We start from the raw sequence: 14,707 nt of genomic DNA, 5'->3' as shown, positions 1-14,707 counted from the left end.
GGTTGGAATCAAATAGTGTTTTTTGTATATTATATTTTAATTTTACGTCTCTCTGCTTCAATAAGTTTTTAGGATAATCCTTTCTAACATTTCCGTTTATTTTGTCATGCTATACAATGGTTTTAAACGAAATAAATTGAACAATTTGATAGTTCTATAACATGGCAAAATTGGTCTATCGTTTGTCCATTATTTATTTCTTCCATCGTAGATGCCTACTTTTTGAATTATTGTTATGTTTTTGGAAAAAATTGCATCTTTTAAGTAAAGGCCATCAGTCTGAAATGTTTCAATAATTCGATTCTATATGTAAAACTATTTTAAGGTGGATTTCACTCAAACAACTGAAATCGAAACTGACATTCACTTGAAGTCAATCTTAAGCGTACACGCAAAAGCATTTAAAGTGACTACCTTATTTTTAAGTTGTTGATATGATTTTGGATCATTTAATTTCAGAATCTGTGAAATGGTCAAATTTTATTGAAAATTATTCTAAAACTGTTATTGTGCATTATATATTATAGCTTTGGAATAATGAAAAGATTGTATAACTTTAGATTTTACGCTTGTACATAATTGCTTGTATGCTAAAATGCTAACATTAATCTTGCATTTAAAATCAATGTCGGGTTTGACCCTCGATCATAATGTGGATTCGTTCAGATTCAACAGATTTCAATCTGCCGAAAAGACCACTAAATAGCCATTTATGTCTTTCATGATGTTACTCATATTTTACATTATTGAATCAAAATCCTAAAACAAATCCTCTCTGCAAAGAAAAGTCAGTGACACATGTGACCACAGTAATGTATGTTTCCAGGGATTGCCAACCATGGCAGCCTATTTAAATTGAACCATAAAGAAGCATTCGTATCATTTCTGTCGCAAAAGCCTGTAAATACACCGCCTAATCACTCACAGACCAAGGAATATCGCCATCATCCTCGTCGTCAACATCGCAACGCAAGCGGTCTTCAGCCGGCTCGATCCAACGATCGGTCGAGGTGACGCCGATTCCATCACAGTCGTCGGCCTATGGCGCCGGAAGTTTACATTCAATCTCTAGCTCCGAGGGTTCCTCGTAAGTTCCCGCTGCTATCGTGGTGCTCTAAATCAGTGTTGCCTTCCATTTATTATCGTTTCCTCTGTTCCATCGACTCACATGATGTGTGTTCCCTTATTTGTATGTTGTATCTTGTGGCTCACTCTTCGCATCTACTAACCATATTAAAACTCTGTTTCAAAGTTTGAACTTTCTTGAAATTGTGTTTTTGCCCAATCTTTCTGTGTGAAATCGCTTCCAACGAATACTTTCGCGGAATATTGTCGTAATCTCACATTATTGCTTCATGCTTCATTATTATGCCGAACCAACCGAACGGTACTGGAAGAGTTTACGACACTATCCGCTGTAATTTTAATTGTGATTGTCCGAATTTGCAGCTTCGATTTTATCACTAAAAATTTTCCTGTCCAAGTCCTTACCTACTGTGTTGTGCTTCTTAATTTTCTTCCTTTTTGTGAAAAGAATATTTCAAAATTTCCTTTCTAGATTAGGATTACTTTTAATATACATTCTAGATTAGGACTAACGTTGGTTTCTTTGACAAATTAAAATAAACTCAGCTCAGTCACATCTGGAACAGAATTATTTGCTTGACTTTTAGCTATAGCATAGGATATTGTTCAAGCATTTTTTTCATGATTCGTAATTTGTTGAATAATATAACTAACAGTTTCTAGCTCTTTTTTATTGCAATTTTAATATTTCATTAACAAATTTCAATCAAAAACCATATAACCGCTAAGTCGCGAGTGCTACAGATTAGATTTTCGAATAATTATAAACTTCACAACAAAGATTTAGTTCCATCGCATTTTGTTGATTTAATTCATTTATTGTATAGCTAAACTTCAAACCTGCCGTGTTATTTTTTTTTTTGTAAATTCTATTCAGTATCGTTCTTGAGTAACTCTTTCTCTCACTCTATTGCATGCATCACAGCTAATAGGTAGTAATATCGCATAGTAAGCTGACTAAAGCAAATTTCTCAAAAAGCAAATCTGTCTATTTCTCCCTGTAATCCAAAAGTTTAAGAAATCGAACAAAAATTTATCTGTAACTCCCGGATCAATGCATATCTAAGTGAATATATTCTACCACCAAAGTAGTGCACCATGTCTGTATTAAAAAAACTAGTGTGTACAAAATGTTTGGTATCAGTTTTATGCTACACTATCTTTGTACATGGACTCAGTCTGTAAAAAAGGAAAATTTCCTCCGAAAAAATAAGGCAACCCGTTACTACGAATCTGGTTCTCGAACTAAATCGTTATCGTTAGGACCGTGCCTTTGCTGGAATTTTTCACATACTGACCTATACTTGTGGACTGTTAAACCTCTCTCTGGGATGGAAACCCCTGCACCCCTGGTTGAATTGCGATCCCACATACAATACATTCAGCCATTTTCGGTTATCATTTAGCTCTTCATTTAGCTTTTCGGATGTGATCATGATCAAACCTGGCATGCACTGTAAATAATAGCAGTATGTAGTAGTAAAATGCATGTAACACTGGAACAGTCACGTTTGTTTTATTTTTCATGAAATACATATAGCAAATATGTACTGTTTTTGGATATTATCATCTGGAAAATGCAATTGATTTTTACGAGAAAACTAAGTGCTTTATAATATCGATCAGAATTTCATTATAAAAACAAAGAAGTATTGGAATTTTGCATGCAATATTTTAGTTTTTTGACAGGATTTTGGTTTATGTGTTTTATTTGGAATTTGAACAAATTAAAAATGTTCTATACCATTAATTATACAAATTTCTTCAGTAGTTTAATCATTTCATTGTTCATTAACTTTATTCTTCAATTTGGGATAATCATTGGAAAATTCACTATTTGAATAGTTGAATCGAATATTATTACGTTAACGTTATACTTTCACGAACATCGAAACGAGCGACCCGCATACATTCGCAGTTCAAATCGTTACTGGAAATTAACACCGCAAACCACTGGCGAGACATAAGAGGGACAGTTTTTTTATTAAACTTCATATGAGAATTTATCGTTATGAGGAATGTAATCCGGAGTGAAAGGATTTTGCTTGCGAAACAAGTCGCATCTATTGAAACTATGCGCTCTTCGATAGTAAACTCCTTGACACCTATAGATATCCAATATTCAATAAATTATCCATATGTTTAGTTCCGCATTATATACTTTGATCATTTGGGTGTCTCCTTGAACGCTGCAACATTTCGCAATCCGAGATTTTCCAACTGGGAACTCTTTAAGGAGGAACTGGCGACGAAATTTCAAGGATTCGAACCGGCGATTGAGTCATCGATCGACTTGGATGTGGTTGTAGATGTCACATCTTGAATCATTTAGAGGTGGAACCATGGTGAAACTCTCATCTCGCGGAACTAAAGACCCGAGCAAAGTTTTAGAGCAAATTGAATACAAAATTTTATACCATGATATGACGGATTTTGATTACTCAGTGTAATTTCATTTTGGTCGACTTTGTGATTGAAATATCAAAATTAATTGCAAAAATTTCACACCATGAAATTAAATTGAATACTACTCTTGCTATCGAAAATATCAAACGGAATGCTAATCTTGCTGTTTCACAATAGTAATGGGAAAGCTGCATTAGTTGTCATTTTGCTATCATCTTCGCATTGCTATCATCATATAATTTGGATTGAACATTTTACTAGGAAAAAATTTATGTGAAAATAGATTAATTTAAATATTGTAGGTTTGTTTACATCATAAAGAGAATGTGTCAACGCATTTTACAGCAGCAGCAGCAGCAGCAGCAGCAGAATATATTATAATTTTGGTATAATTTTGTTATCCAACCTTGCTCGGGGAAGCGATGCAGAAGAGCCTGGAATAGATGTCGTAGGGATGGCGTGGAGCCTTTCAAGCAGGCTCGAAAAACCTAAGGAAAGGCTCTACGATCTTCAGCACGCACGAACTGGCACAGATTCTGCAGAAACGTTTCCAGTTTCGGCGAGGCAAGACGACTTAATGAAATACTGTCAAAATCGAAAGATTATCAGGTTAATAACATTCGAAGTTCGAACGGCGAATACTGTTCGAATGACAATGAAATCCTGGAATGCCTCTTTTATAGTTACTTTCCAGGCTAAGGCTGTGCGAGATCTCGCGAAATTTCGTCATTGCCGAAATCAAACGAAACTGTGCGAAATTTACCTTTTGTTTAATGGTGATCTACCATGAAATATAGGGTAAATTTCGAACGATTTCGTTAAATTTCGGTAAACACGAAATTTCGCGAAATCTCGCACAGCCTTATTCCAGGCTGTGTGGAACTTGAAGTTCGAAACAATCCAGTAATCGTTTTAGGTGGCTTAGACTCATGGGCTTTTGCTCGGAGACTTGTCACAAGTAAAGCGATTGAGGGGGCCGTAAACAGCTTCTCTCCATACAAATCTCCAGGAACAGATGGAATGTTAGTCCAATACTTGTTGCTACTAAAAACCAGGGAATCCTCTGCATTTTCACAAGTATTTCGAGAAAGGAATTGTTGTTAGTAGATGGGGGGAGCTAGATGGATATTGTAAGTATGTAAGCACCAGTTATATGAGACTAACCTGGACATTCGAAAAATTTTTTGTAAAGACAGTAATTAAGAAAATTAAGATATAGAAAAAAACCTTTTTAACAAATTTAATATAGGGTACGGGAGGGTATTCCCACTACCCTACTAATTTCGGCATACATTACCTTTTTTGGCTACACTTTCCCAAATAAAAACTTTGCCGCTATATAACAATACAGAAACGAATGTGGCACTCATAGGCTTTAATGTGTTATAACTATTTTCATAAAAATGTAAGTAATTCGCTCAATTTTATTCAATAAACCACTGTTTTTCCACTAGCCCGTAACCAGGCTGAAAAAACCAGCAGCAATCGCTTACGCGTATCCGCTCTTGATGATGGTTTGGAAAACACACAATTATGATCACGTTTACTTATTCTAGCAACTAAACCGCTGTGAATAAGATGTCACAGAACAATTCGACTTCTTTTCATCACGGAAGAACACAAAAATTCCCCTCTGATATGAAAAAAGAAATCAATTTTCATTCACTAGCCATTAGCAGCATTTTGTTTTTAATTCCAGCATATGGTGCGTTATTTAGACTACTACCAATATATGAGGCCTGAAACGCCTTCTATCGTGTTGACATAGCTGGTATTTGAGTGACAACTGGTGCTAATATATATGAACGATTCAATGATACACTAGCGCCAGCAGCAAGCTGTCACTGCAAAACTAATTATCTTCAATGAGCCCGGAATGTAGGCAATAGCGACAAGTTATCCATCGGTCTCTCTTTTCTAGTCTCTTTGGATCTGTTTTTGAAAAGCATTTAATCGCTGTGCTCCCTGTCGGCCTGTCGGATTTAAAAAACACAGACACCACTATAGAAAATGGGCTCAATTTAGCCGCAGCGACTTCACCATTTCTCGCGACTATAACTCAAATTTAGTAGCGTTTTATTAACACCAAAACACACGCCGATATTCAGTAAATATTATTCTATCAACTGGTATAAAAATCTTGTCTCGAATAAATATAGTTTCAACGTAATTCCTGAATATTGTTCAGGCTATCGCTTAATGGGCTGGAAATACCCACCCGTACCCTAATGCCAATGGTGCCAATCACTCATATACAACCATAATTTAATTAATATCGAAAACTACGGGGCTACTTGAACTTGTACCTGAAAGTAACAATCAGGGATAATGAAACATGCCAATATATTCCCTAAGTTGATAAGCATTTCCTCATTCCAACGCTAATATGCAGAGATATAGCGCCCTACACGCATACCAAGTGCGTGTATTTCGTCAATAATGCATTTATACAAATATGTGGATAAAGTACGAAGCGAGTTACGTTTTGTAATCAATACGATTAATATTGTATTCTGCTTTGTAGAAAAGTTGAGTTTTACCATCATAATTTTTATTAGTAAGAGGTTGAAGAATTCGCATTTGAATATGTACACCGAACATCAGCAAGCGATATGTAGAGCCTGTTTCATAATAGGCCAGTATATTAGGCCCTCGTGTTGCTTCAACAGGGGAAGCAGACGCTTCTGTAGACACTTCTTGAAGTAGAATTGCCCGTTTACAATCCCGGTAGTCACGAACGGTGCTCCCCGTTTGCCACATGAGCAGATCGCTTACTAAATCATGTATTTCTTGGCAAACTTTGAAAGTTTCTACATCCTTACTACCTCCGGAACATCAGTAGCCCCGGAAGATGCCGGAAGTCCGCCTTGACGTAAGTCTCATCATCCATGATGAGAGAGTTGAGAATTTTCCAGGTGCTTGCGCAAAATAAATTCGCAGCGTTGCTTTTCGGGTGACGCCATTTTCCGCAATTTTCGAAAAACTGACCGCGATAAACACACAGTGTAAACAATACACTCTAAACTACTTCTACCCAAATTGTCAAGAGAAAATACCCAATGTGTAATTTTCTACAGCGTTTCTTTCGTGTTGCAATTTGATGTGGGACTCCCTTTATTCGGTATGTCATCCTCGTCTAGCGTACGCAACTACCGACCAATAAGTTTAATCTAACTGATTTTTCTATCAATAATAGTGATACTTAGAGATATTATTGCTTACTGATAACTATCCGTAGTTGATGATAGTTTTCCTATCCTTAATAAGCTTCGTCGCCATGAGTCTCGGCGTCTGCCTCTTCTCCGTTGTCCTTGCAAAGCGAATGCTTCACTGCAGATCTCGTTCGATCCTTTCTTCAAGGTGTGTTCGATCCACTTCAACCTACGTTCTCGGATTTCTGTTGCTATCGGCTGTTAAGGTGAAATTAGTTGTCATCGATTCTGCAAATTTCAAAAGCAGTTTTTTTGTTTGAAACAAAAATTCTGTTCATGAAAATATATTCGCTGTGTGCAGATTGGCAAAAAGATTGCAGAATCTATATTTTTTAAACAGAATCCCTGTTTTGGGCCCAAAAACTGCTTCCGAAATTGGGCTTTTCGACGAAAAGTTAATGACTGCTAATTTCCCGTTAATTACATCGACGATGGAGTTCTTTGTTCGATATCCAGTTGTCAGACCACTAGGCACGAATGATATATCGCAGGCAGCCGCAAACCTGCAAAGGCACCCCTGACCTTCTTCATCTTCGTGATTATATTAGTCTTAGTAAGACCTGCTGCCTACCAGCTCTCAGAGAGGTTATCTAGCTTTCTTTGTATATTGTTTCGGCATTTTGTCGCCAAGGAAATGTCGAAGTCACTTAGCTACTTCATCGTTAGAGGATTCTACGATAATCCTCGATTTGTTCTACTGTAGGCTGACCAAACGTCCCGGATTTGGATAGCGTGTACCGGTTTATCAAGCGTCCCGGAAAGTAATTGCGTAATTTCGTGCTAAATGAATGTGCCAGATGTCATCAGCATAGAACCGGGCTAGCTCTGTTTTGAGCAGTTGTCTCTATTCTCAGAAGTCCCAGAAGTCGCAAATCCCTTTCGACCTGGTCGACCACTGTTGCACGTTAGGGCACTCTGTTCCTGGTACAAGTGAGGATGTTGAAGAGAACCTTTTTCGCCGCACTTTCGTCTGACATCCTTCTGACTTTCGCTAGATGTACGAATCTTTCCGGGAATCTTTTCAAACAGTGTCTGTAGCTCGGGGGGCATATTCCTTCGTGACAAGGGCGCATATTTCCTCCGTGAGTAGCGTCACAGCTTCCACCACTTTTTCATATTGGGTATTTTTATCACTGCGACTATTTGTTTGATCTACTGTGATATATCCTCCGTTTTATTATAGCTATGTTGTCAAGATGACGCACCACTATCAGAAGTGATCGTCATTGTTCAACTAATAGCATTTGTCCAGCACGGTGACGCACTTCGAATGAAGTGCACTACTGCGTTGGGAGTTGTTCTCTAAATATCAGAGGGTTCTAACAGCCCTCTTTCGAAGAACCTTAATCTTTTAAAGAGAATTGCCGGACAACTGCTTAACAGGTGTAGTACTTTAATGGTACTATTGTCCTATTCTTTCCAAATAATTTTATCATTCTTTGTTTTTTAGAAATCGTTAGTGTCCGGGCATAGAGGCTTGTTAAGGTCATACAGGACTTCTCCCTACTATTTCGCGGAAAGTACTATTTAGTGGAAAGCATTGCAACGGTGAAACCCCTCTCGCGGAAAGTACCATTTTGCGAAAAACTGTTGGCGGTGTAAGCTACCATCTATAGCAAATCGCGCAATATGGTGTAAACGTCTTTAAGATGATTTAGGAAGAGACGGCCGCGGGCCGCGGGTGTTGCCGACGATCCACCGTCGACCCCTGCATAAATCACCTCTGTCTTAGTTTATTTGTTTTCCTAGGTTTAGGGTAAGACTGTCCAGAACGCACCCGGGGGGTAGAATAGCCCATGCTATTAATTGTTTAAAAACGCGGAAACTATTTGGTAAAATTATGAATGCGAATTTTATTTTGGTGTAAAACAAGTTAATTCATAATTGTGTAGAATGTAAAAGCATCAAACATAGCCACATCCTATAAAATCAAGCGATTATCCGCGATCTCATTCCACATGTAAGAAATCACGGTTTCCTCTTAAGCTTTTACCACTAGTCGGTATGCAAATTTCATAATAAATACAGTCTATCTAATTGATATACTGTCATACTCGATGATTCATCACAAAAACGGCATTAACTAGGCATGTTTTTCACATATATTGCAAAACACTTTAAAATACAAAACAGGGGTAGAATGCATCACATCGGGATCGAACAGTTATAAAATATTTTTAATTTGCAGTACATATTTTGTTTCGGATTATTGACTAAAAATGTAGCAATATTATGTATTGGGACTTAGAATTTGTCTTAAGCCTAATTGTACATTGTTTAGCTTACAATATTTTATCACACATCAGTTGGAGAAAAGTAGATGATTAAATTTTATTGCCAATTATGTTGAGATATGAACCCATTGTATCCCAGCAAACAAGCGTTTGTAACAAACGCTATAACGAATGCTTCCGCCATTTCGGCAGCCTAGTTTTAGGAGTTTATACAACACGTTATTGAATGTAAATTTGTTGGTTGCGTTTAACGCCTAGCTGGGCAAACTTGGTGCGTTTTGTCCACGGGCTTTGGCGTTCTGCCTCACATAGGGTAAAGTGGTGCAGAATGCACCGCTTAAGCAAAACATCATTTTGCAGAGCAACGGCGTGTTTTTCAACTTCTAGAAGACTTTGGGATCTTTTTTACACTTACTCCTGGTTAAATTTCCTAACAAAAACCAGTATTTTTTATTATTTTTGATGATTTTTGGCAAGAGTCGAAATCATTATGTGAGGCAGAACGTAATGTGAGGCGTAAGGGCCTGCATAGTGTCGTCGTCTTGAAAATAAAAACAAGTTAGATTAAAACTTCTCGGTCGGTGGTTTCTACAGTAGGTGGAGGAAGAGGCACAATTTGTGTCTAAAAATAGCCCAACCCATGTCGCTACGGTTAATAAGGGGGGTTATGCAGACTTCTTTTGTCTAGCGCCTCTATGGTTCAAAGGTACACGGGTACCAGCGAGCCACACGCCCTGACAGGTGTTGTGGGTTCAAATCCGGTTATAATCTCTGATTATAGCTTGGTTCGACCCATGCACCTTCCAGCATTGGACAAAAGATAGGAGTCACAACGACAACTTGTTAAGCGTAGCTACCTATTACCCCCCATTCTCAAAAATCCTTCTTCATTACTTTCCCAATTGTACAATTCATCAATTGTACAATCATCGTTTCAAAAAAATATTCATAATTTTACCAAATAATTTCCGCGTTTTTAAACAATTAATAGCATAGGCCATTCTACCCCCCCCCGGTGCGTTCTGGACAGTCTTACCCTAATGATTTTGACTCTTGCCAAAAATCGTCAAAAATAACAAAAAATACTGGTTTCTGTTAGGAAATTTCACCAGGATTAAGTGTAAGAAAGATCCCAAAGTCTTCTAGAAGTTGAAAAACATGGAACAAACACGCCGTTGCTCTTCAAAATTATGTTTTGCTTAAGCGGTGCATTCTGCACCACTTTACCCAACTGTCCTCTAGTACTTTCCGTTCAGTTGGGTCCAAACTAGCGAATAGCGAGTAGCGACAGCGACTAAGGACGGATTACACTTCCTTTGCGAGCACTCCGAAAACCATGGGTTCAGTTATACCTAGTTAGACTTACTACATCGAACATGTACATACTCAAAGCTCTTTGATCATGATCATGATCATTTTTGTTGGTGTTCTATAGATCTCACACTTTTTCATTTATTTGATGACCATTGTCAATGTAAAAAGTACTCATCTTAATGTATTTTTGTCTGATTTGAAAGGGCTAGTTAGTAGCCCTGATCATCATAATGTCATTGGCGGGAAATTAGACAATAAACGAAAGTTTTTAAAATATTATGTATTGTTCATGCACTTCATTTATGCTTGAATTTTATTTCTAAAATATATTATGACTCCTATGTTCTCACTGCACTGTTGAAGCATTTTATTCTCAATTCCCATCAACCTATCAAACGCTAAATGAATATTGCATCTTACTGCCAGCATGCACGTTTTGCTTTGTTTGGTCTGTTGTTTTATTGTCGTGTTAATGTAATTCAACACATGTTTGTCATTTTATAGCCATCGAGTTCAATTAATAGCCATTTGTTTTTATCTGCTTTGCCGTAACCTAAGGTGGTCACCATTGCTACGGGTGGCCGCTGATACGGGACCTTTATCGGACTTCATCGAGGGCTTGGGACCAGGACAACTCGTTGGACGCCAGGTACTGGGTGCTCCTGCCTTAGGTGATATTCAACTTTCTATGTGCTATCAAAAGGGTTCCTTAGAAGTTGAAGTGATAAGAGCGAGAGGATTGCAGGTTAGTTTGCAAGTTAAAAACCGGATTCCAGTGGCAGGAGATAATAATGGACTTTCATTTGTAGGCACGTCCTGGCTCAAAAGTACTTCCAGCGCCTTATGTTAAAGTGTATTTAGTTTCCGGTAAAAAATGTATAGAAAAAGCTAAAACAACGACTGCTAGGAAAACGTTTGATCCATTATATCAACAACAATTAGTGTTTAGAGAACCATTTGCTGGCTGCATACTACAAGTAAGATCGGGTTAATGGTCTTATAAACGCTCAGCTTCTAATTTTGCACGTGCATTTACTTCCAGGTGACGGTGTGGGGTGACTACGGGCGAATGGAGGGCAAAAAAGTGTTCATGGGTGTAGCTCAAATAATGCTGGACAACCTAAACTTATCACACATAGTCATCGGATGGTACAAACTGTTTGGAACCACATCACTGGTCAGTGGACCACCTAGTTTGGGTCTATCTAGGCGATCCTCAATTGCATCACTCGATTCACTTAAGCTGTAAAACTCATTGACATCACTATGTTTATTTTTCTCCTTCGGTATCGTTTTCCTTCCTCATTTCGTCGTTTAGTTTTCGGAACCGTATCCCTTCTGTTCTCGTTATCGTTTTGATTAGACAGCTAGTTTAGTTACAGTGATTGTTGATTTTGTATAGGAAAATAGTTGATGTAGATCGAATTGGTTTTATAGCAGGATACGGTATATTGCAATGGTTAAGTATTTCTAATGTCCAATTCTCCACTGGCAGCAATATGCAGTTTTAGAGTATGTTTTCACCAAACATGCGGAACCAATTTAGATTTTTACAACGGATGATGATTAACAAAACAGGATACAAAATAGTAGTAAAATACTGTTTTTGATCCAGCAATTCTGTATCACGATGTCACTAATGATGTGCTACAGAGTGCACCCATAATAGTAGTAACTGTCAAAAACAATTTGGCAAAACTTATAACGTGTGTAACCTTTACCACCACTGTACGACCAAATATAATCCCTATTAGTTATACGGTTCCCTAGAGTTTTGTTTTGTTAACCTATATTGTAATTGTGTTATAATCGACCGGTCTTAGTTACCTTTTTCGACAGAAAAAGGAAATTAGAGTAAATAAATCTGATAGTTGAATTAATTTTGACATTCCAAGAACGAAAATGAGCTAGAGCAATGCAATGAGATAAAACAAAAACTAAATGTGTTTTAGTTGACCATAGGTACGTTACATTCGTATGCATGTTTCTATATCTCATATTCATCTAATTTCCTTCGATATTTTTCTGATTTTCTCGTTTCTCGAACTGATATTTTTATGCATATTGTTCATTATTATTCCAACCGAATTTGTTTGCTCAAAACATAACGCTTTCTAGCTGCGCTTTTAGTTATTATGCTCGGTGATTGTTTCGAGTTAGTTTATGAAAAGTTGATTTATTTTCTTCAGACATTTTTCATTCTGTCCATTACTGCTTTAAGTAGGGTTAGATTACGTTGGCTCTTTCATAGCTTGAAATGTCTGTTCACAGTAAATAATGGCAATTATTTACATGTAATACGAAGCAAGATAAATTTGTATTTGCTAGTTTGTCTATAAAATTTAAAAGTCATTCTTTTAGTGCCAGCCATACGAACTAAGTTTGAGCAAATTTTGATTAATAAAAACATTCCTGCATGTTTTTTTAGTTCGGCGAATAAAAATTTTGGCTGTGCCAAAATATTTTAAATCAGTCGTGTATACACTGTCAAGCTATTTGATAAACTTGCTTTATTTGTCCCAGTTATATTTGCCAAACATTGCCTTGTATACCTTACTATTGAGCCAAAATATCTTGCTTTATTTGTAAATAATTGCCGGTTTACTCTGAGTTTGATTATCTCTTTTCAAGTTAAAATCCTAATGAAAATATTTGACACCTTCTCCGTTCTATTGCAGTAATAATAACCTCGAAAAACCTCAAAATGATTTTCATCGGCGTACCTACTTTCTGGTTTACAAGATCCGTATCCTTGTTTTAAGTACAATCCAAACCACGTTAGTTAGTTCTAAGAAGCCAACAACAGATCGTAACTGCAAAATGTTCCAGTATAGGAGACTAGAGTAATACATTACTATTAAAATTCAGTGAAGGAAAGGAAACAAAAAACCACAAAAAATCATCAACTAACACAGACACATACACACAGGAAAACGAAGAGCGAGAGCAATTTTCAGATTCTGATTCGCGTATTTATCAGTAAAACGTACATCTAAGGAAAAATGAAACTCAAATCTGTGAATTTATTAAAAATAATATATAAAGCAGTAATGATACAATTCATAAATTAACTTGCAGCATCAGAAAATTCACGACAAAGAAAGTCACAACTACTTTGTAAAAAATGAAACAAATAATCAAGCCTTCCATTATATTTATGAAACAAGGAACGTTTAATTATTATTAATCAATTTATTGAAACAAAACTCTTGACATTGTGAATGCACATGCTCCTACAAATACGTCATTCTTACTCATTTTATTCAAGTTCCAACAAAACAAATATAACAAAACAAATACGTTCACTCAAAAATAATTTTCGCCAAATTGACACGCATTTCATGTAATTTTCTCTTTCCTATTTCCCATTAATCTCATAAGACTAGAATTCAAAAAAAAAGAGGAAAATCGAAAGCCACCAAATGTAGCTGATGGCGTAGGACAGGAAAACATAACTTTTTCACGAACAAGATGCAAGCAAACTCATGAAGCAAGCAAATTTGTAAATCTATTACGACAGCTAACCGAGAAGGAAAACTGTAAATAGTACTTATATCTATAGATCAAATCAAACAAATGAGAGAAGAAAAACAAATAAAGCAAACAAAAAAAAACAAAACCACTCATTAACTCATTTATCGTAAAGAGGGGAAAACAAAATTGAAAAATCGATACACATGATTTTTGCCTTAGACTCCTACAAAAATATAAAATAAAATCTCTAGGGAAGAGTGCATGAGAGAAATGCCAGAGTAGCTGAAAAAACTATTGGAACTCATCGTACACGAATACCCATTGATAGTTGGTGATCTGAGGTGTACCGAACAGGAGATCCGGTCGATATCGAAATATTTCCCGAAAAAAATTAGAACCCCGTGGATTCGTCTGAATAATGAACATTACAATTTGGATGAACTTGATAAATATTTAGCTTCTTTGAGCTTAAATATTGCTTTACTTTTCATTCTACGTGAGGAAGGAAAGTAAAGCTGGTTTGATCCGCATATTTCATTTCTCTTGCTTTTTCTTGCAAAGTTTACAATTTAATCTAACTTTTATCACAAAACATTCCACCAAGAAGACTGGAAACATTGCTGAAAGTCGAGTGTCAACAGTAACAATGCTATCTGCTGATCGAAAGTGAAATTAACGAACGGTAGTGTGTGTGTGTTTGTGTGCTTGTGTGTATTAACATATGAATGCATGCAAACTTGTATGCAATAAATTGTTGCGCTCGCGCGCATCTTTTTCCACTATTACATTCACAACTTTCTTTTGTCGGCAGAGATGTGCTGCTGTTTTTAGTGGCGCTTGTCATTTATATGGGCTCAAGGAAGTGCTCCCAGTTTTCTCGATGGGATGTCTTTAACTGAAGTTTGAATTAACCAGACGCGTTAAATGTTTAGTGTTCTAGTGAGTCATGAAATTGCTCATGTCCATTAGTTTTATGCATCG

The 14,707-nt window shown here is 36.7% G+C and overlaps 1 protein-coding gene across 1 annotated transcript in view; it reads left to right on the top strand.

Annotated features, from left to right (window-relative positions):
- LOC128744337 (regulating synaptic membrane exocytosis protein 1) overlaps positions 1-12,155 on the top strand; it is a 95,753-nt gene extending 83,598 nt beyond the window's left edge. Inside the window, exons 18-21 of the mRNA XM_053841245.1 lie at positions 928-1,087; positions 10,811-10,997; positions 11,062-11,229; positions 11,295-12,155. Of these exons, the coding sequence (XP_053697220.1) occupies positions 928-1,087; positions 10,811-10,997; positions 11,062-11,229; positions 11,295-11,501 (722 nt within the window). The 3' untranslated portion in view covers positions 11,502-12,155. The remainder of the gene's footprint in view (positions 1-927; positions 1,088-10,810; positions 10,998-11,061; positions 11,230-11,294) is intronic.
- Positions 12,156-14,707: the final 2,552 nt, after the last annotated feature.

Source organism: Sabethes cyaneus, chromosome 3, assembly GCF_943734655.1.
Source record: "Sabethes cyaneus chromosome 3, idSabCyanKW18_F2, whole genome shotgun sequence".
Taxonomy (NCBI): Eukaryota; Metazoa; Arthropoda; class Insecta; order Diptera; family Culicidae; genus Sabethes; species Sabethes cyaneus.
The sequence above is the reverse complement of the archived record's forward strand: the minus strand, read 5'-3'. Positions and strand labels throughout refer to the sequence as shown.